The sequence below is a fragment of the Artemia sp. Qi Xiang Cuo genome, chromosome 16 (assembly GCF_049724085.1).
Source record: "Artemia sp. Qi Xiang Cuo chromosome 16, ASM4972408v1, whole genome shotgun sequence".
NCBI classification, from domain to species: Eukaryota; Metazoa; Arthropoda; class Branchiopoda; order Anostraca; family Artemiidae; genus Artemia; species Artemia sp. Qi Xiang Cuo.
The window spans coordinates 37,641,498-37,666,105 of record NC_142809.1 but is presented as its reverse complement, the minus strand read 5'-3'; the positions used below and the strand labels follow the sequence as shown (position 1 = coordinate 37,666,105).

At 33.0% G+C, this 24,608-nt stretch overlaps 1 protein-coding gene across 2 annotated transcripts in view; it reads left to right on the top strand.

Annotated features, from left to right (window-relative positions):
• The window catches only part of LOC148942872 (unconventional myosin-IXb-like), a 251,047-nt gene that overhangs the window by 126,327 nt on the left and 100,112 nt on the right, over positions 1-24,608 (top strand). For both annotated transcript variants that reach the window (XM_089102722.1, XM_089102721.1), the window contains exons 8-9: positions 16,955-17,145; positions 20,496-20,671. In XM_089102722.1, the coding sequence (XP_088958848.1) occupies positions 16,955-17,145; positions 20,496-20,671 (367 nt within the window). The remainder of the gene's footprint in view (positions 1-16,954; positions 17,146-20,495; positions 20,672-24,608) is intronic.

Below are 24,608 nucleotides of genomic sequence, written 5' to 3'. Positions count from 1 at the left end.
AGGTCCCCCAAGCTCCCATAGAGCCCCAACCCCCCCAACGCCCTCCACAGACCCTCCAAGGCCCACCTCGGGGCCGCAAAAGGCCCCCCGGACCCCCAACGGGCACCCCGGACCCCAAAGGCCCCCTCGGTCCTCAAAGGTCCCCCGGGCTCCCAAAGAGCCACCGGCGCCCCTTCCCCTCCTCCCCCTCCCCATCCCCATCTCCTCCCCCCTCCTCCCCCTCCCCCTCCCCCTCCTCTCCCTCCCCCTCCCCCATTTTCTAATATTTTTTTGTGCATTGAGACACAGAACGACCCCCTCCCCCCGGCCCCCCCCCCCAAAGGGCCCCCGGCACCCCAAAGGCCTGATTTTTCAAAGTTCAGTTTTGAATTTCTTTCGTTGAAATACAAGAGTTGGACTATTTCAGTAGCGTTCGGTTGTGGTTTACTTTGCCACAGTTACATTTTCTTGATTTTTCAAAGTTCATTCTGAATTGCTTTCGTTTAAATGTAAGAGTTTGAATCTTTCAGTAGTGTTTGCTTGTGGATTAAATTGTCACAGTTACATTTTCATGATTTTTAAAAGTTCATTTTGAATTTATTTCGTTGAAATGCAAGAGTTGGAATATTTCAGTAATGGTTGGTTTTGGCTTACAGTGACAAAGGGACAATTTCTTGATGTATTAAAGTTTATTTTGAGTTTGTTTCACTTAAAACAAATATTAGGAATTTTCCTGTAGTGTTTGGTTGGGTTACAACTTCTCACTGCTATATTCACTTGATTTTTCAATGTTCATTTTGAACTACAATCGTCTAAAAGATATATGTGAACTATATCATTAGTGAGTTGTCGTGATTTTAAGTGTATCAGTTAGCTTTTCTTGTTTTTTCAAAGTTTATTTTGAATTTTTTTCGTTGAAATGCAAGAGTTGGAATATTTCAGTAGTGTTTGGTTGTGGTTTACCTTGTCACAATTACATTTTCTTGATTTTTCAAAGTTCATTTGAATTTCATTCGTTGAAATGCAAGAGTTGGAATATTTCAGTAGTGTTTGGTTGTGGTTTACCTTGTCAGAGTTACATTTTCTGGATTTTTCAAAGTTCATTTTGAATCTCTTTCGTTGAAATGTAAGAGTTTGAATATTTCAGTAGTTCTTGGTTGTGGTTTACCTTGTCACAGTTACATTTTCATGATTTTTCAAAGTTCATTTTGAATTTATTTCGTTGAAATGCAAGAGTTGGAATATTTCAGTAGTGTTTGGTTGTGGTTTAACTTGTCAAATTTACAAATTATAGAATTTTCAAAGTAAATTTTGAAATTTTTTCGCCTAATATATATTTTTTTTAATATTAATATTTTTTTTTTGTTTTATTAAAGTTTAAAAGTTTAATATTAATTATTTTTCAAAGTTCATTTTTAATTAATTTCTTTTAAATGAAAGTTTTGGAATATTTCAGCAGTGTATGGTCATGGTTTACCTTATCACACTTACATTTTCATGATTTTTCAAAGTTCTATTTCATTTATTTAGTTTAAATGCCAGTGTTGGAATATTTCAGTCGTGTTTTGTAGTGGTTTACCTTGTCACAGTTACATTTTCTTGATTTTTCAAAGTTCATTTGAATTTTTTTCGTTGAAATGCAAGAGTTGGAATATTTCAGTAGTGTTTGGTTCAAGTTCAAGTTCAAGTTCTTTATTAATCAATAAAAAAATTTTTTGACAAAACTATCAAATTAATGACCCACAGTGAGAATAACTGGTGTGTGGGCTTATATACACTCAATAAAAAATAACAAATACTATCTCCAGATACCGTAATAAAAAGAATGCTCTTCAACTCTCCGTACGGTAACAACAAACAAAATCCGCAAAAAATCAAAATAACCAAATAAATAAAATGAAATGAGGAGCATCCACCCCAAAAAATAAATCAAATTAATAATTACTGATTAAATGATTCATTAATCTAATTTTATTATTAACCAATGAATTATTCAAATCTATAAAACTATGAAATTTATTCCAATTATATATGATAATATGCCTTGGTGAAAAACGGGACCTTTCAGATTTTATTAAAGCCTGACGGACAACAGAACTGCCACGGGTCCAATATGTATGCAAAACCTGATTATCATCCTGAAAAAAATTATTATGCAAAAAAAATAATCAGGCAAAAGACCTTGAACATGTATTATCATATAAAGAATAGAATGGAAAGAAGGGAAAAAATCCATTGGAAGGATGTTTAAAATTTGATACATACTTTTTGTTGATAACTTACTAGGGTAAGAATACAGGCTAGGCAGGAAATTTTTCAATAGACGCAGAGCTTTATTTTGTTGCCTCTGAAGAGAAAGAATATGAGTTTTAAAAGTATTAAAAAAAATAATGGGACAGTACTTTATATACGAATGCACTAGAGAATAATAAAGAGATTTCAGGTCCAAAAACTGCAGAATGAATATAATATGATTCATCATTCCAATAGTTCTTTCAAGTTTCATTCAAAGATAAATTTCATGGCTTTTAAATGGTAAACATGAATCCATTATTATCCCGAGATATTTGATATCATCAACTCTTTCAATTTCAATGGGTAGGCTTTGAATATTAATCATCATAATTTCTGGTGCTGTTTTCCCAGTACGAGAAAAGATGATGAATTTTGTCTTAGTACAATTAATAGTCAAATTATTTCTCGAAAACCATAAGATAAGCCTCCACAGCGCTGATTCCAACCTAAGCTTCAAAGATCTAGAGTCGGGGCTGCTGACATTGCATGCCGTGTCATCGGCGAATAATATGTTAAGGCCAATATCATTGATGCTATTACTCATATCATTAACATAGATAAGAAATAGGAGTGGACCCAAAATAGAGCCTTGTGGGACTCAGACTGACTGAGATTGAGATACTGATGAGGAAGAAGTATCACTTCCGTCTACATACTGATTTCGGTTTTTTAGGTAAGACATTACTAAGTCATTAACTGGGCCTCTTATGCCGCAGTTATCAAGTTTAGTATGCAATATTTTATGGGAAATCGTATCAAATGCCTTTTTAATGTCAATAAAAATTGTAGCAGGAATATCACCTGTGTCGAGGGCGTCATGAACAAACTGAGTCATTGCCATAATAGCATGCTCAGTAGAGTGAGACTTCCGGAACCCAAATTGCATCGGACTAAAAAATTCAGATCTCATTAGAAAGCTGACTATACGGTTATATAGGCACTTTTCAAGCAACTTCCCAAATGTAGACAGGATCGAAATCGGCCGATAGTTTGTTGGGTTCTTTGGGTCTCCTCCTTTATACAAAGAGATAATTCTTGCAGACTTGAAACAAGAAGGAAATCTTCCGGTTTTAAAACAGAGATTGAACACATGGGAAAGCGGGTTTATAATATTTGGTGCTATGCAGCCAAATTCTTGATTTTTCAAAGTTCATTTTGAATTTCTTTCATTGAAATGCAAGAGTTGGAATATTTCAGTAGTGTTTGGTTGTGGTTTACCTTGTCACAGTTACATTTTCTTGATTTTTCAAAGTTCAATTTGAATTTCTTTCATTGAAATGCAAGAGTTGGAATTTTTCAGGGATGTTTGGTTTTGGTTTACCTAGTAACAGTTACATATTCTTGAAATTTAATAGTTCATTTTGAATTTATTTATTATAAATTAAAGTGATTTACTATTTCAGGAGTGGTTTGGAGTTTACTTACTTGACACATTTAAAATTACTTTATTTTTCAGAGTTAATTTGAATTTATGTCGTTTAAGAAAATGAGTTTGAATATTTCAGTAGTGTTTGTTTGTGTTTTACCCTGTCACAGTTATATTTTAATGATTTTTAAAAGTTAATTTTGAATTTATTTCGTTGAAATACAAGAATTGGAATATTTCAGTAGTGTTTGTTTGTGGTTTACCTTGTCACATTTAAATTTTTTTGATTTTTCAAAGTTAATTTTGAATTTCTTTCTTTGAAATGCAGCAGTTGAAATATTTCAGTAGTGTTTGGTTGTGGTGTACCTTGTCACAGTTACATTGTCTTGATTTTTAAAAGTTCATTGTGAATTCCTTTCGTTGAAATGCAAGAGTTGGAATATTTCAGTAGTGTTTGATTGTGGTTTACATTGTCACAATTACATTTTCTTGATTTTTCAAAGTTCATTTTGATTTTCTTTAGATGAAATGAAAGAGTTGGAATATTTCAGTAGTGTTTGGTTGTGGTTAACCTTGTCACAGTAACCAGTTATATATAAAACTATGTAAAGAATTAATATATATCGTTTAAAGTCACGATTTTGAATATTTAAGAATAGTGTGGTTTTGGTTTAACTTGTCACAGTTACATTTTCCTGATTTTTTCAAAGTTCATTTTGAATTTATATCGTTGAAATGCAAGAGTTGGAATATTTTAGTAGTGTTTGGTTGTGGTTTACAGTGTCACTGTTACATTTTAATGATATATTAAATATCATTTTTAATTTATTTATTAGAAATTCAAGACTTGAAATTTTTCATTATTGTTTGGTTCTTGTTTAACTTGTCACATTTACATCTTCTTGATTTTTCAAATTTCTATTTGAATTTATTTCGTTGAAATGCAATATTTTGTATATTTCAGTAGTGTTTGGTTGTGGTTTACCTTGTCACAGTTACATTTTATTGATTTTTCAATGTTGCTTTGAATTTATTTCGTTGAAATGCGAGAGTTGGAATATTTCAGTAGTGTTTCGTTGTGGTTTACCATGTCACAGTTACATTTTCTTGATTTTTCAAAGTTCATTTTGAATTTCTTTCATTGAAATGCAAGAGATGGAATATTTCAGTAGTGTTTGGTTGTGGTTTACATTATCACACTCACATTCTCTTGATTTTTAAAAGTTTTTTTTGAATTTCGTTCGATGAAATGCAAGACTTGTAATAATTAAGTAGTGTTTGGTTGTGGTTTACCTTGTCACAGTTACAATTTCTAGATTTTTGAATGTTCATCTTGAATTATGGTCATTGAAATGCAAGAGTTTGAATATTTCAGTAGTGTTTGGTTGTGGTTTATCTTTTAATATTTAAAGTATAATTATATTTCAAATATCATTTTTAATTTCTTTCGTTGAAATGAAAGTGTTTGACTATTTAAGTAGTGTTTGGTTGTAGTTTACCTTGTCACAGTTACAATTTTCTTGATTTTTCAAAGTTCATTTTGAATTTCTTTCTTTGAAATGCAAGAGTTGGAATATTTCACTAGTGTTTGGTTGTGGTTTACCTTGTCACAGTTACATTTTCTTGATTTTTCAAAGTTCATTTTGAATTTCTTTCATTGAAATGCAAGAGTTGGAATATTTAAGTAGTGTTTGCTTGTGGTTTACCTTTTCACAGTTACATTTTCTTAATTTTTCAAAGTTCATTCTGAATTTCTTACGTTGAAATGCAAGAGTTGGAATACTTCAGTAGTGTTTGGTTTTGGTTTGACTTATCACAGTTGCATTTTCTTTATTTTTAATATTCCTCTTTGATTTTCATTCGTTGATATTAATGATTTGTAATATTTTAGTATTGGTGGGGTTTTGGTTTACCACATAAGAGTTACATTTTCTTGATTTTTCAAATTTCATTTTGAATTTCTTTCGTTGAAATGCAAGAGTTGGAATATTTCAGTAGTGTTTGATTGTGGTTTAACTTGGCATGATTAGGTTAGGTTAGATTAAGTTAGGTTAGGTTAAGTTAGGTTAGGCTAGGTTAGCCTACGTACGCGCGCGTACGTAGGCTACGTAAAATGTAACTGTGACATGGTAAACGACAACCAAACACTACTGAAATATTCCAACTTTTGCATTTCAACGATAGAAATTAAAAATTAACATTGAAAAATCAGGAAAATTTAATTGTGAAAAGGTAAACAACAACAAAAAACTACTGAAATATATAGACTCTTGCATTTTAATGAGAGAAATTCAGAATGAACTTTGAAAAATTATGAAAATATAATTGTGACAAATTAAACCTAAACCAAACACTACTGAAATATACCAACTCGTGCATTTCAAAGAAAGAAATTCAAAATGAACTTTGAAAAATCAAGAAAATGTAACTGTGACAAGGTAAACCACAACCAAACACTACTGAAATATACCAACTCTTGCCTTTCAACAAATGAAATTCAAAATGAAATTTGAAATATCATGAAATTGTAACTGTGACAAGGTAAACCACAACCAAACACTACTGAAATATTCCAACTCTTGCATCTCAATGAAAGAAAATCAAAATGAACTTTGAAAAATAAATAAAATGTAACTGTGACAAGGTAAACCAAAATCAAAAACAAATGAAATATTCCAAATATTTCATTAAAACGATATAACTTCAAATATAAAAAAGAAAAAAAAATTAAATTTAACTTTGAAAATGTAAAACACAACCAAACACTACTGAAATATTCCAACTCTTTCATTTCAACGAAAGAAATTCAAAATGAACTTTTAAAAATCAAAAAAATGTAACTGTGACAATGTAAACCACAAACAAACACTACTGAAATATTCCAACTATTTAATATCAACGAATTAAATTAAAAAATAAATTTTAAATATCATTAAAATATAACTTTGACAGGTTAAACCACAAACAAAAACTCCAGAAATATTCAAACTCATGTTCTTCAACGAAATAAATTCAAATGAACTCTGAAAAATAATGAAAATTTAACTTAGAAAATTAAGAACAAAACAAAACACTACTTAAATATTCAAACTCTTTCATTTCAACTAAAGAAATTAAAAATGAACTTTTAAAAATCAATAGAATTTAACTTCGACAAGGTAAACCATAACAAAACACAACTGAAATATTCCAACTCTTGCATTTCAACGAAAGAAATTCCAAATGAACTTTGAAAAATCAAGAGAATGTAACTCTGACAAAGTAAACCACAACAAAACACTACTGAAATATTCCAACTCTTGCCTTTCAACGAAAGAAATCCAAAATGAACTTTGAAAAATAAAGAAAATGTATGTGTGATCAGGTAAACCACAACCAAACACTACTGAAATATTCCAACTCTAGCATTTCAACAAAAGAAATTCAAAATGAACTTTGAAAAATCAAGAAAATATAACTGTGACAAGGTAAACCACAACCAAACACTACTGAAATATTCCAACTCTTGCATTTCAACTAAAAAAATTCAAAACGAACTTTGAAAAATCATGAAAATGTATTAGTTACAAGGTAAACCACAACAACGCAATACTTAAATAGTCGAACTCTTTAATTTAAATGAAAGAAATTAACAATAAAATTTTAAAAATAAGTAAAATTTAACATTTAAAATGAAAAACCAAACAAAAAAATACTAAAATATATAGATTCTTGCGTTTTAATAATAGAAATTCAGCATGAACTTTGAAAAATTATGAAAATGTAACTGAGACACGTTAAACCGAAACCAAACACTACTGAAATATACCAACTCTTGCATTTCAACGAAAGAAATTCAAAATGAACTTTAAAAAATCATGAAAATGTAACTGTGACAAGGTAAACCACGACCAAACACTACTGAAATAAACCAACTCTTGCATTTCAACGAAAGAAATTCAAAATGAAATTTGAAAAATCTTTAATTTGTTACTGTGACAAGTTAAACCACAACCAAACACTACTGAAATATTCCAACTCTTGCATCTCAACGGTAGAAATTCAAAATGAACTTTGAAAAATCAAGAAAATGTTACTGTTACATGGTAAACCACAACCAAACGCTACTGAAATATTCCAAATCTTTCATTTCAACTAAAGAAATTCAAAATAAACTCTGAAAAATCATGAACATGTAACTGTGACATGGTATACCACAACCAAACACTACTCATATATTCGAACTCTTGCATTTCAAAGAATGAAATACAAAATTAACTTTGAAAAATCAGGAAAATGTAAATGTGATAACGTAAACCACAAACAAACACTACTGAAATATTCCAACTCTTGCATTTCAACGAAAGAAATTCAAAATGAACTTTGAAAAATCAAGAAAATGTATCTGTTACACGGTAAACCACAACCTAACACTACTGAAATATTCCAACTCTTGCATTTCAACGGAAGAAATTCAAAATGAAATTTGAAAAATAAAGAAAATGTAGTTGTGACAAGGTAAACCACAACCAAACACTACTTAAATTTTCCAACTCTTGCATTTCAACGAAAGAAATTCAAAATGAACTTTGAAAAATCAAGAAAATGTAACTGTGACAAGGTAAACCACAAACAAACACTGCTGAAATATTCCAACTCTTGCATTTCAACGAAAGAAATTCAAAAATAACATTTAAAAATCAATAACATGTATCACTTAAAATTTATACAACAACAAACAAAAACTTAAATAGTACATATATATAATTTAAATGTTAGAAATTAAAAATTAACATTTAAACATAAGTAAAATTTACTTTTGGCACTGAAAACCACAAACAAACACTACTGACATAGATAGACTCTTGCGTTTTAATGAGAAACATAAAGAATGAACTTTGAAAAATTATGAAAATGTAACTGTGACAAGTTAAACCGCAACCAAACACTACTGAAATATACCAACTCTTGCATTTCAACAAGAGAAATTCTAAATGAACTTTGAAAAATTAAGAAAATGTAACTGTGACAAGGTAAACCGCAACCAAACACTACTGAAATATACCAACTCTTGCATTTCAACGAATGAAATTCAAAATGAAATTTGAAAAATCTTGAGAATGTAACTGTGACAAGGTAAACCACAACCAAACACTAATCAAATATTCCAACTCTTGCAATTCAACGAAAGAAAATCAAAATGAACTTTGAAAAATCAAGAAAATGTAACTTTGACTATGGAAACCACAATCAAACACTACTGAAATATTCAAACTCTTGCATTTAAACGAAAGTAATTAAAAATGAACTTTGAAAAATCAAGAAAATGTAACTGTGACAAGGTAAACCACGACCAAACACTACTGAAATATTCCAACTGTTGCATTTCAATGAAAGAAATTCAAAATGAACTTTGAAAAATCAATAAAATTTAACTGTGACAATGTAAACCACAAAAACATACTACTGAAATATTCCAACTCTTGAATATCAACGAAAGAAATTCAAAATGAACATTTAAAAATCAATAAAATATATATGTGACAAGTTAAACCACAATCAAAAACTACTGAAATATTCCAACTCATGATCTTAAAGGAAATAAATTAAAATGAAAACTTAAAAATAATGAAAATTTAACTGTTAAAAGTTAGGACACCACAAAAAACTACTGAAATATTCCAACTCTTGCATTTAAATGAAAGAAATTAAAAATGAACTTTTAAAAATAAAGAGAATGTAACGGCGACAAGTTAAACCACAACAAAACACTACTTAAATATTCCAACTCTTTCATTTCAACGAGAGAAATTCCAAATGAACTTTGAAAAATCAAGAGAATGTAACTGTGAATAGTTAAATCACAACCAAACACTACTGAAATATTCAAACTCTTGCCTTTCAACGAAAAAAATCCAGAATGAACTTATAAAACTCAAGAGAATGTAGTTGTGATAAGGTAAACCACAACCAAACACTACTGAAATATTCCAACTCTTGCATTTCAACGAAAGAAATTCAAAATGAACTTTGAAAAATCAAGAAAATATAAATGTGACAAGGTCAACCACAACCAAACACTACTGAAATATACCAACTCTTGCATTTAAACTAAAGAAATTCAAAATAAACTTTGAAAAATAATTAAAATGTATCTCTTAAAAGGTAAACCAAAATAAAGCACATATGAAATGGTAGAACTAATTCATTTCAATTACTGAAAAAAAGTATTAAATTTTTAAATTAAGTACAATTTAATTGTTAAAAGGAAAACCGCAACAACACAATACTGAAATATACAGATTCTGGCGTTTTAATGAAATAAAATCAGAATTAACTTTGAATAATTATGAAAATGTAACTGTGACAAGGTAAACCGCAACCAAACACTACTGAAATATTCCGACTCTTGCATTTCAACAAGAGAAATTCAAAATGAACTTTGAAAAATTAAGAAAATGTAATTGTGACAAGGTAAACCGCAACCAAACACTACTGAAATATACCAACTCTTCCATTTCAACGAGTGAAATTCTAAATAAGCTTTGAAAAATTAAGACAATGTAACTGTGACAAGGTAAACCACAACCAAACACTACTGAGCTATTCCAACTCTTGCATTTCAACGAAAGAAATTCAAAATGAACTTTGAAAAATCAAGAAAATGTAACTGTGACAAGGTAAACCACAACCAAACACTACTGAAATATTCCAACTCTTGCATTTCAACGAAAGAAATTCAAAATGAACTTTGAAAAATCAAGAAAATGTAACTGTGACAAGGTAAACCACGACCAAACACTACTGAAATATTCCAACTGTTGAATTTCAACGAAAGAAATTCAAAATGAACTTTGAAAAATCAATAAAATGTAACTGTGACAAGGTAAACCACAACCAAACACTACTGAAATATTCCAACTCTTGTATTTCAACGAAATAAATTCAAAATGAACTTTGAAAAATAATGAAAATATAACTGTTACACTGTAAACCACAATGAAACACTACTTAAATATTCCAACTCTTGTATTTCAACTAAAGAAATTAAAATGAACATTGAAAAATTATGATAATTTAACTTTGACAATTTAAAAAAAAACAAAACACTACATAAATACTAAAACTCTTTAATTTCAATGATATAAATTCAAATTAACTTTGAAAAATCATGAAAATGTAGCTATGACAAGGTAAACCACAATCAAACACTACTGAAATATTCCAACTCTTGCATTTCAACGAACGAATTTCCAAATGAACTTTTAAAACTAAAGAGAATGTAACTCTGACAAGGTAAACCACAAAAAAACACTACTGAAATATTCCTACTCTTGCATTTCAATGAAAGAAATTCAAAATGAACTTTGAAAAATCAAGAAAATGTAAGTGTGATAATGTAAACCACGACCAAACACTATTTAAATATTCCAACTCTTGCATTTCAAATAACGAAATTCAAAATGAAATTTGAAAAGTCAATAGAATGTAACTGTGAAAGTTTAAACCACAAGCAGACCCTGCTTAAATATTTCAACTCTTTCATTTCAACGAAAGAAATTCAAATGAACTTTGAAAAATCAAGAAAATTTAACTTTGACACGGTAAACCACAATCAAACATTACTTAAATATTCCAACTCTTGCATTTCAATCAAATAAATTCAAAATGAAATTTGAAAAATAACGAAAATGTATCTGTTACAAATTAAACAACAACCAAACACTAATGAAATATTACGACTCTTGAAATTCCACGAAATAAATTCAAAATTAAGTTTGAAAAATCAAGAAGATGTAACTGTTACAAGGTAAACCACAACCAAACACTGCTGAAATGTTCCAACTCTTTCATTTCAAAGAAATAAATTCAAAATGAACTTTGAAAAATCAAGAAAATGTAACTGTTAAAAGTTACACCAAAACCAAACACTACTGAAATATTCAAAAACTAGCATTTCAAATAAAGAAAATAAAAATTAACATTGAAAAATCAATAAAATGTAACTGTGACAAGGTATACCATAACCAAACACTACTGAAATATTCCAACCCTTGCATTTCAATGAAAGAAATTCAAAACTGAACTTTGAAAAATCAGGCCTTTGGGGCGCCGGTGGCCCTTTGGGGGGGGGGGTCCAGGGGGAGGGGGTCCGGGGGAGGGGGTCCGGGGGAGGGGGTCGTTCTGTGTCTCAATGCACAAAAAAATATTAGAAAATGGGGGAGGGGGAGGGGGAGGAAGGGGGGGAGGGGATGGGGAGGGGGAGGAGGGGAAGGGGCGCCGGTGGCTCTTTGGGAGCCCGGGGGACCTTTGAGGACCGGGGGGGGGCCTTTGGGGTCCGGGGTGCCCTTTGGGGGTCCGGGCGGCCCTTTGAGGACCAGAGGAGGGCCTTTGAGGGTCTGAGGAGGGCGTTTGGGGGGTCGGGGCTCTATGGGAGCTTGGGGGACCTTTGAGTACCGGGGGCTTCCTTCGGGGTTGGGGGGGGGGATCGGAACCCTTTGGTGTTGGGGTAGAGGACCTCACAACGCTGTTCAAAAGGAAACTTGTGTATTATAACGACCACAGAGTTTCACCCTCAAATTCTCTTCTAAAACCTTTCCTAAAATCTTCTTTCAAAATGTCTCTAACTGTTTCGCCGATATAATCCCATAAAATGGATAAAACGGTTTCGCCCAAATAATCCCTAAACGTAATTTCAGCGTGTTCCTTTTGTTTGGCATCTCTGAGCTAACGCATTTCAAATTTCTAGGAAACCCTTTCCTACGTTAATCTCTTCATCTCATAAATTTTCCTAGCTAAACTATTAGGGTTTCGTTAGAATATCAATTTATCTCTCCGACTTAAAGCTCCGTGAAGCCGTATTTAAAAATATAATTTCTATCTCTTTAGACTCCCGCATAATTCCAAGATAACAAGTGATGTCAATTATAATTCCTGACACTAAAGATCAATGAAGCCCTATTTAAAAATAGAATATTAATTTTTCTCTCTGACCTAAAGAAAGTTTATCCCTCAGACCTAAGATTAAAGAAGCCTTAATGTGTCTTAATTCTCCCCTTCGTGAATCAATAATTTCCCCTAGCGATTATGTAAATCAAGTTCACAGGTGCTCCTCGTGACAGGACCACGTCGTTTATGGTTTTCCATGTGAGAAAGTTCCTTTTTTTTCAAGTGAGAAATTTCATGTTTTTCCAAGTGATAAAATTCCTTTTTTTTCATTCTCAGTGAGAAAACCATACACCACGTGGTCCTGTCACCCTGTTTTTCAAATTCTCACTGACAAAAACCATAAAACATCCATAATTTGATGTTGACATCCGAGAAAAACTTCAAATAAAACGAACAACACACATAACCATCCATGAAAACAACCATAAATGTGAGAAAATTCCTGTTTTTTCATTCTCACTGACAAAAACCATAAAACATCCATAATTTGATGTTCACATCCGTGAAAAACATCATATAAATCGAACAACACACATAACCCTCCAAGAAAACATTCCTAACAATGACATAATTTATGTTTTTCTAAGTGACAAAATTCCTGTTTTTCATTCTCAGTGATAAATAAATAAACAAGAGATGAATTGCTGTTGACATCAATAAATGTGAAATAGTTCCTGTTTTTTCATTCTCACTGAGAAAAACCATTAAAAGACCATGAAAACTATCAAATAAATCGACCAACACACATAACCATCCATGAAAACATACATAAATGTGACAAAATTCCTGTTTTTTCAAATTCTCATTGACAAAAAAAACATAAACCACGTGGTTCTCGTGCCAATATATGGTGTTAAAAAAAGTTGTAGGTGGCAGCAGGGGTGAGTCCTGGGGTCAATAGGGTCACTTCTACTTGTATAATAAATTTCACAAAAATACCAGATATTTCGGTCACATATACAGTGACCGTCATCAGTAGTAAAACTAAAATAAAACAATTTAAAACAAAAGTGTATATACTAAATCAAATAAAACTACATATTGTTTAAATCTGGGTACTTGGATTGTGGCACTAGTTTCCAAAGCTCATTTGCAGATTATGCTGATTTGTGATGCAATTTAAGATTGTGGCCGTGCTGAGAATTCGATTTCTCCTGTGGCACTTTCATTCAAAATATAATCACATTAGAGTCACAATTTTGTAACGAGCTCTGCAAATTCATTGATGAATCTCCTGACCTTGATTTTGTTGTTACTTGTGACGCTGTTATAAAAGCCATACACCAACTTAAAAAGAAAGCGTCTTGTGGGATAGATAAGGTGAGCACTCTACACATCATTATTGGAAGTTATCTATTGGTGCGTCACCTCAGCCTTCTCATGCAAATGATATTTGTTACAGGTATTGTTCCTTCCTCGTTTTGCATTGGTGATCTGACTCCAATTCCCAAAAAAGGGAAATCTGAGCTGCAATGTTCCTCTTTCCGTCCCATCACCGTCTCTACTACGATATGCAAACTTTTCGAGTTTCTTTTTCTTGATGAATTAAGACAGAAATGTTACGTTCCCCCATATCAGTTCGGTTTTCAGGCTAATCTTGGCTGTTCTCATGCTCTTACAGCAGTTTTTACTGCCCTCTCTGACGCTGAATCATTGGGAGAAAGTGTGATCCTCGCCGGACATGACGTTAAATGTGCGTTCAATTCCTTAATTCATTCGTCCATGCTTCTTCATATGGCGAGGTGTAAACCCATCAGTTGTCCGTGTTCTCAGGGATTTATTTAGGAATCTAAGAGTGCGTTTAAAACTTCCTCCCCCGTTTTCCCCTGCAGTCGGCTCTTCATCAATCCCAATATAATTGCATCAATTCTCGTGTGAGGTCAAACTCTTCAAATCCCTCGAATATGCTTGTGAATCCTCAGTACCCCATCCTCGTTAAGAAAGGGACTAGACAGGGAGCTATCTCTTCCCCAACTCTTTTCAATAATCGTGTTCTGGGAGCTCAGGCAAAGTTCCTTTCTGCATGCATTCTTGGGAGGATCGATATGTCTCTTATTTGTTATACTGATGCCATCCTGAATCTCAGGCGTACAATCCAGCGCACTGAGCAGAATTTCAAAATCCTCAAAGATGAATATTGAAAAATCGGGCTGTCTTTTAATCCTGAGAAATCCGAAGTAATCCTTTTCAATTGGCGAAATCCCTCTACTTCTCTTATAAATATGGACGGTTCTCTTGTTAAACCCTCAGACCATATTACATACCTGTGCCTTCCAATTCGCACATCTATAGGCCACACACGTCGTTTGCTGATTTCTCAAGTTGAGCGTAAAATTAGCATTTCTTACGCTGTAATCGTAAAAAGCAAACTACGTTTCAATAGTTATATTCTAGCATCCATTTACAACGCCACAGCCCTTCCTCATCTGCTTTACATTGCACCTTTCTGGAGATTCTTTACAGTTACAGATAAAAAGCACCTACGATCAACCTTCTTCAGATTTGCTAAATATCTTCTACATTTGCCCCCTTGGACAAGAAACCGTAAAATTATTCATTTGTATAAGTTATCTGACCCTAATATTAGCATTAATAAATCTCTATCTCGTTTTCAAAGTAAGTTTAATCATCCATGGTCAACAATTTGTTCACAATAGTTTTTTTTTATATTATTGTGATGCATATAGTCACTGTTCGTATTAATGTAATGAAGAGTTTTCTTTTGCCATGTGTTTGAATTTTTAATGTGGGTTTGTGTCCTTCTTTTTCTTCTTTTTTTCTTTTTGTTTTCTTTAGTGATTACTCCGTCTACTGTACCTTTTGTACCTTTTTTAACGGGCAATAAATAAATAATAATAATAATGCGGGATTGAAAATTTATCGTTAATAACGTAAATGCCGAAAGGGCTTACAAGAAAATTTAGAGAAAACCTTTAATTCACCAAATCACAAGTGTTTATTTTTAAGGCCTACGTATTCGTTTCAAGACGAATGCACCACTGTGGGATAACACGACCTCTGAAACTGTTAAGTTACACTAATAGCTTTTTGACAATTCTAAATCGATTAACTATATAAGATTTGTGTCTCCAGTGCCTTTTAGCCCTATTCGGGCCAAAATGGTATCAGTCGGTTTTGCTGTGGCGTGGCGCGATATCCCTTTGTTGCTTAAAAAGGGTACTACAACTTAAAATTTTCACTTATGAATAAATAAAGTCAAGAATAAATTGGGGACGTTAGCACCAGCGTCAAACAAATATTCGAAATACACGCATCAATCCTTCTATTCCTATATGGGAATGTCTTCTGGCTTCATTATTTTGTAGGTAATTAATATACAAAAAAAGAGAAAAGATAATGAGGAATATATGAAGACAATGGATAACGAAGTTTTACAATCTATTCGAACATTTCGGCTATATATTCAATAGCTATCATCAATGAATTACAATATAAAACAAACCTACAAAAAAATCATATCGATAAAACACATTTTTTAAAAGCAGGCTTCAAAGGAGGAATCGAACAATTTGTCCAGGACTGGTTGAACTTCCTTGAAGTAATGATATTAGGGCTGTTTTAAAACATTTTTTTTTTTAAAATCTTTCAGATTTAATGATTTAATTTTAATGTAAGTTTCTTTTATATTGTTTTTATTCTATTCGTCTGTTTTGCTGAGGTCTGCAATTGGATATAGTGTTAAAATATTAATTTAATTTTGTTTTTAACTGTCTCGTGTAAAAATTTCCTTTATGCTCTACTTATTTATTTATTATGGAAAGGCAGTGTGGTCTTCGTCGCTATTTATACAGAAATTATGGCTTAGTACGTTGAAAGTTGAGTGTTTCAAATTCATGTATTGTTTATATTTTACCTTTATCCTTGGAGGAAATGGCATTTTCATATTTTTCATGTACTCTAGATATGGATATTATTTCGTAGATATCTACAGGTAGACCGCAGAAAAAAAAGGAATGACTTGTAAAAATCTTGTGACTCAAATTAGTCTTTTTACTGGTTTAAAATTCCACAAAGAAGAACCAATGAACCAATGAGGATTTAAAATGGTAGGGCTATTAGTGTCTCTTACCGGCTTACGCTTAAGGAATAATGTGATTGGTTTATGGAAATGCCTCATAGACGTAAACCCATGAAATTTAAGCTTATATTTTACCACAAAATTTTAGGGAATTAATCTCTCTTTTCCTCTTTGTTCAGACCCTAAGGGGGGAGGAGTTGAAAATGGGGAAAAGAATAATTATTAGCCCCTTTAATTACCAGGAAGGGGTCTTTTGACCGATGTTAACGATATGGAGACTTTCCTATGTTTTTAGACATGACATTATTTCTAAGTTTGTTCTTATCATTTTTCCTGTCGTATTTCAGGCAATGTGGATTTTCAGCCAAAGAAACCATCCTATCACCATGATGAATCTGTTCTTGTCAAAACTCCAGGCGTTGTCGGAGTCATAGCCGATTTGCTTAAGGTCAAAGAAGAAACACTCACCGCTGCTCTTGTGTCCAAACGAGCTCGGGCTTCTGGAGAGACCCTTGTTATCAACTATCGAATGGCTGAGGTGCGTTGCCCTTTAATTAATTTCAGAAAAGATTTGCTGAGAAGAAAAATTTCAATAAACAGGAAATGAAAGGGCTGATTTCGCGTTTTGTGTCAACAAGCAAGCGAACTCAAAATACCAGTAAAGAAAAAGAAAGAAACAAAACAACAACAAAAATATGGTTTTCCTTAAAAACCAATGTATATTTTTGTGAAATGTTCTGGACCTAAACTCTGGAATTTTAAATCCATTTTAACTTGAAATACTCACTTTTTACAGGGATAAATTCAAAAACTTTTTTTCCAATGACAAAGATATGCAACATAGATGCTAAAATATTTGATTCCTTAGAGTCCCAGCGAAAAGGGCACTGGGAATCCATAAAGATTACGTGTTTGTCCGTCTACCCAGGGCCAAATACAATCCGAGACAACTTAAAAATTATTTTTACAGCAGAAAAACAAACAGTGATGAAGGGTAAGCCATAAATATTATAAATGAGTGGAGCAAAGATTTAACAGGAAATTTGGACTTAGGACTCTTTATAGTGGGCACCCTATTTTTGATTAATGTAAAAAACCATAAGGAGCGTATCATCTTGGGGAAATTGCTTCATATTAAGCTCAGTTCGGATAACAAACTCATCTTCTAAAGGCTACAATAGGTTACAATTAGGCCGCATCTACCATAGGCTACTAGAACATTTTTCGTTAGTAGCTTATTTCGTCATTTCAAATATCAGCTCTAGAGGCATCTATAAGTATGGTCCGTTGGTCTCTATAGCCTTCTCAGAGGAAAGCCAAGTTCCAGCTTTTACAGCAAGGCCAAACTTTGTCACAAATCGATAACAAAATCGATAATGTATCGGTTGCTATTAGTTAAAAGTCGGTACCCACCCTAAACACTATATTATTGATAATATCTTGTTTAATTATTAATATTACCTAATTAGTTTTAAATTTCCCTACTAATTATTATTTTCTTATTAATCATTACTTATTGCATTAGTACATGATTGTTAGTATTGTATTTTAGTATTACTTAATTATTAAATTGTCTTCTTAAAGGAAGCTTTGCTATACAAAATGAGTTAATTTTGATATGGAGCTGAAGTTCCGCTGAAAAAATTGTTGTGGTTTTGGAGAAAATTTCTGTAACTATGTCAAAAAAAAAATCCCTAGAGATGGCGTTACCTGAGCGCATGTGATCAGTTTGTTTAGTCTCGTCATTTGAGGGAAGTATCTGGTCTGTATCTTTGACGGTTCATTTTAAATGAAGATAAATAGACTATGGCATTTTTCTTCTCTTGTTTCTTTTTGGAAATGAAAAATACAAGTCTTCAAAGTCTGTTTTCAAATAACGGGTTTCCCATAGTTTATTATCTTGGAGTTACTTCCTTGACTGTGTTATCATTGGATAATTATAAGAGAATAAAATAAACTTTTATAATTTACAATGCTGGGAGAAGTATTAACGGCCAGTAACAGTTTTAGACCTCACAAGCTGGGGGGGGGGATACAAAAAATTATAATTGCGACAAGTTTTTTGTCAATTAAGTACCGTAATAGGAGTGTAAAAAAATGAGTTTAATGTCAGAAAAACTGGGTAAGCAGCTGCCCCCCTGCCCAGGCCTAGAACCGCCACTTTTAGCTGTGCAGGAGCGGCTATTTTAAAAAATAAGGAATAATGAAGATCTGTAACTCCTCATTTCCGTATATGCTTGATAATTTTAAAGTTTTATTTAACTAAGAAAGATGAAGCAAACATAATGGAGATAAAGCAAGCAGGCCTGGAGATGAGCAAGAAGATTTAGTCGCCAAAGATCGATTATTACTCATGGATATGATTATTGAATTCTGATTTGTGGCTACCATATACACATAATGAGGTTAAAATTCAGAAAAAAGAGTCTGATGCATAATGTGATAGTGACAGCGTTTTATTATTGAGGTAACTAAAAACAATTAAGATCGTATCCCGGATTTTGTTTTGGGGGGGGGGAAGGGGTAAGAAAAAACCTTCATCTACGGAATAATTTTTGTTCGTTTTAAGTCTTAATGTCGCTCCTTACCCTCAGTTGAAAAAACTTTTTTACTACTTAATTCAGTAATATCCAGCAAATATGAATAATTTGAAAGGAAATAAAAGTGACAGAAAAAAGTCGCTTGTTTGTGTTGAGGGGTCTCTAGTTTCAATCAGCGCGAAAAGTATTAAGAAGGCATTGAAGGGGAAAAACAATTGTACCTAAAATCTTCGCAAGTGTGTACTCTACAATACTTAAAGTTTCTTGGCGATCGGACGAAGAATGTAGTAATGCATACAGGACAAACAGACAGACACACACACAAAGGCTACATTCCTTTTTTATATATCCATAAATATATATCTAAACTTCATCAGATTAAAAATAACAAGGTTCTTAAGGTTTTGTGTGAAAGTTTTATTTCTATTGGTTGTGTTACTTTAAAGGCGACCACATTCCCCTATATAATATCAAAACGGCTAAAACGCGCATAATTTCAAATTAGAAACAGATTCAGCTGATAAAGAATATGATTAAAACTCTATAATAATGGTTCCCAGCCGATTTTGGGCCATGCCTAACATAGGCATTTCTGAAATCCTGATGTCCCCCTCGTAATATTCAAATTTTACTAAAAATTCTACCTGAAAAAATTGTTCCTTCAATCGCAATTAACTTGGTATCTTTTTTAGATTTGTCCCATAGGTATATTTTATACTATTTTTTTATATAATATACTAATAAAACTTAATTTTTTCTGTATACAACACACTTTATGTAACGCAAACGTCATTGCAACCATGCATTTTTTGCTCTTTAAATGTATATGAATGTGACGCCATTCACACGAAAACTTTTGTTTTCAAAATTAGGGCTCTAAAGTGTGATCAGCCGAAGTGTGCTCGTCCTGTGCTCGAAGTGTACCCATCAAAATATTGCCACGCCCCCCTGGTGTAGCCTGTGCGCCTCGTTGGGAATGACGATTTGAGTATGATTTGACTTTTGAGTAATTCCAGTGTGCGTAAATGCATGCATACAGCACGTAATACACGATAAGATAGTACAAGCTAATAAGCTGCTAGTGGCCCCACAGAAAATATTCTCTTAAGGAATCACTGAGCAGAAAATCTAGCTATTTTTTTTCGAAAACAAGTTTTAGTGTTTGTTTCCCACTAAATAGAGACATAAAAGGCCTCCAGCGAGACTCTATATGTATTTTTTTTTCTTAATTCTCTCGAGAAAGTTTAAGTCTAAATTTTTAGTGGTTTCGGCTAAGATACAATTAATTTCATCACTTGATCGACATGAATCTGCACTTATATTTCCTTAGTTAATTTGGCCTTTTCAGGCGGTAGGTGCCCGTGACGCAATGGCCAAGTGTCTGTACGCCGCTTTGTTTGATTGGATAGTTCTTCAATTAAACCACGCCCTTTTGGCGAAAAAAGAACCGAGCAAAGGTCATTCCGGATATAGCATCGGTGTTTTAGATATATTTGGATTCGAAGATTTTGGGAATCATAACAGGTGAGTATTTCTTGGCTATCTACTTTAATTAATTGTCATGGAAAGATTAAATGCAATGAGCAAGTGTTTATCAGTTTTTTTTTTCGTTGAATATTGAATGCAATGTCCTAGTAAAAAGAGGAGGGAAGAATTCTGTCTTTAATGGTTACAGAGTGTATAAAGTTGGAGAAGCCTTTTAGTATACTCGTTAAACATGTAATTTAACAGTCTTTGCTGACGTAGCAGGGGAGGATCTAGAGCAAGATCTTCGGGGAGAGAGGGGGATGTGACAAGGGCACCAATAAGCAAAATCTCGGAGGGAGGGGTGACAAAGATGTTGACAATTGACCAAATTGGCAAAATTATTCTACAAAAAGAGTGAAAAAAAGCAAGGACTGAGAGCACCAGGAAAATCTAGGGTGGGGGGGGGGTCCGGCCTCACCCTGGATCCGCCACTATGACGTAGAGAAGAAAAATAATGAATCAAATGCGTTGAAAACACTTGGCCTGTATAAACAACGCATCCTCAAGTGCAAGCAAAAAGAAAACAAAATAAGAAAAATCTAGAAATCAATAAAGACCTCTGAAAAGAAGCCCCAAAGAAATGTCCAAGTATAAAAAGCTTTTTCAAAGTGTCCTATGTTTTACACAGTAATTACCTTTTGTGTATATAAGGGAGACTGCCACTCCCTTCAATCCCCGCTCAACGTTAAAAATTGAATCATACTCTTCTGAAAACCTTTTATAATGCAACAATATTTACCAGGTGGACATTTTCCGAATTTTATTAACCGATTAGTTTCAAACATTTGAACAGAAAATTCCATTGTTTTGAGCAAATGCAACTAAATGTCTTCTGTTAGAGCATTCATTCTCGAATTATTGAGAAGAACATCAAACTGTATTGTAGAGTTGTATTGTAATGCCCACAGGTCTCCTTATATAGGACCATTTTGTTTATTTTAACCTTTAACGTAGCCCTTTACTTTCGTCCAAAGAAAGACCTATTTTTTTATATATATATATTGTATTTTGCTATTTTTACTAATATTGTAAACAAGGCTATGCTGAGTATGAATTAGGATACCGGCTCCCTCAGCTCTATAACTCTTTTCTGCTATAGAACTTGTTCACTGTTTGCTGTATTTGTTATCAATATTATTATTTAGGTGGTTGGGATACTATTTCTCAATGAGATATTCGTCCATTTCTTGTCAAATATATCTCGTACGCATGAATCCCTTTCGGATAAAGGGGGAGAGGTTTAAGTCATTGGATCAGAAAACTAGACCAAATCGTGTAGCATGGCTGCAGGAACAACTGCAACCTAGTAAAGAGCGAACCACAGCTCGTAGTAACCGAAAGTTTTAAACGTGTTTTGAAAAAAAGGTGTAGTGAGAAAAATTTCTCATCTAACAACAGCTAAGTATGATAATTATTATGTGTCCAACTTAATAGTGAGAGTTTCCTATGAAAATTAATTTTAAACAACCTTCAAAAGGAGCTTGGAATCCTTGGTGATGAATGGAAAATTACACTGTTGGAATCGCCTTTGTCGAAAACCCTGAAGAGGGGGATTACAATTAGACCCCGGCGCCGCGCCGTGGAGGGAAGACCGGCGGCGGCGGGGCCAAAAACAGCACGCCGCGCCGCGAGTATGTTGTGGGTGGCGCGGCGCCGGCGTGATCAATGTTGACCGCAAACATTAATGTTTTCATCAGTCTTACTCAAATCACATGCTTAAATTTACAACAGATTCGAGCCTATTCATGACTTCAAAAATTCAAAAGTCGCTGGCTGGAAACTGGTCTTCTTCGTTATTCATCAAGAGAAGTAGAAATGAGGTAGAAACGAAATGGCTGTTGCCTTTCAGAACCCTTGCATAATACGAGTAGTTGAATTATCTATTAGTTATGTATTCTTAACATAAATAATTATCAAAATTAGTAGTTTTTTTCATCGAGTATTACTGCATATACAACTTCAACACAAAATTCGTCAGTTATCTGGGTAAAAACTTTGAGTATAACTTTGAACTTAGAAGGTTAGTTTTTTCGTAATGCCCTTTGCCTAAATCTGTTTTGTCCCCTTTAAAACAGATGGAATGGGCGACTTTGATATTGATTGTTTTTTTTGCTCTTTTGGATTCTTAAAAAGACTTCGTGTCTTTAAAACTGATTTTTAATTACAATTTAAAAAAAAATGCATTTTAAAGTTTTTTGGCTTCTTTATAGAATATGTGTCATGTAGGCTAAGGGTCAACTGCTGCTTTTTTATTGCTTTTGGCTGCTCTTTTGGATATTATTCGTTTTTTTTTCCTTTGGGGATTCATTCCAAATTATAAATTGATAAATACCTATTATCAGTCAAACTATAAACTGCATCTAAAAGGAGTAAATTTATCAAATTGAAAAATACATTTATGAACACTTCACATGAGAACAGTTCAATTACAATGAACAAAAACACGCTTAATGGTTTATTCGGTATAAAAAAAAATTAAGTGTCAGCTATTTTCTGGTAAAAAATTAAAAGCTCATCCGTTCTAAATGTAATTAAATGAAATAAAATGCAGACTGAAGAAGCTCCAGTAAGATGTTGAGATTTTCATCCTAGTTCGTCACTTTTAATCCAAGTAAAATGTTTGGACACTTAGTATCAGTTATTGAGTTTAAGCTTTGATTTCCAAATGCTCACAAGAATTACCAAATTTAAGAAAGTCGCAACAATAAGTCACCAGTGGCCAAAATATTTAGACTCCTCTTTGATCCCCATCCAGGCTCAAAGCTTCTGCTATGGTCATATCCATGGAAATATCCAAAGAGTTTCTTTTTAAAATAGCTTTCAAGCGTAGTTAGGGGTATTTAGCCTTTTTCGCTTTTCTTCAAAGCTTTGAAAAAAGTGTTATAATATTCGAAATGTTACATTTGTTATATTTGTGCATATTTTTGGTAATCATTTGTGGGGTGATCGAATTTTTTGAACCACTGTAGATACGTAAAAACGTTGCAACATCTAGTACCCTGAGGTCATAAGACTGTCAAAGACTCCTCCTTGAACCTCCCAAATTGAAAGATTTTATTATGCCCTGGCCTTTTAATGTAACTTGGGCACTGGACCAAGGGCGCCATTGTCACTCGAGCGCAACGTTAGGTGGGGATGTCGATATCGCTTTCGTCACACCAATTCGTTTTAGTGTGAATCTGCCTGGTACTTATGAATGAATGTTTTCAAATTAAACCCGCTTCATCAATAAACAAAAAAACGGGTTGGACGCATATGTTCCTTTCCGTTTGGAGGATAAAACCATGCAAGTGCTGTATCAAGTATAACTCACGAAAATCTTGTTAACTTTTGTCAACTTTTCAACTTTTTGGCATCCCTGCTTTCAATAAAAAAAAATCAAGGTACTATCACTTAAATATTACAATTCCCTATGCCCCCCCCTCTGGATACTATCTTGATTGGATACGGTCTCTGCTTTAAATAAAAAAAAATAATTAACTTATTGGAACCCCAGCTTTCAAAAAAAAAATCGAGGTATTATCATTTAAATATGATAGGTTACTACCCCCCCCCCTCTGGATACCACCTTGATAAAATGCCGTCTCTGTTTTAAATTAAAAAAAAAAATTGGGATCCCTTCTTTCAATAAAAAAAATTCGAGATATTATCATTTAAATTAATACCCCCCAACCCCCCTCCCACTGGATACCACCTTGATAGGATACCGTCTCAGCTTTCATTTGAAAAATAAGTTACTTAATAATTAACTAGGTCTCTATATGATTCAAACAAACACGCAAAATAACTTTAAACAGCTTAGTGTTCCTTGAAAAAAATTTGAGGGTATGAGTAAAGGGGTACAAAGACAACAAAAAAAATGTCGAAATTATTAATATATAACTCAAATTATTGGAAAACTGAGTCATAGATTCGCCGTGGCATTCAATAAGAT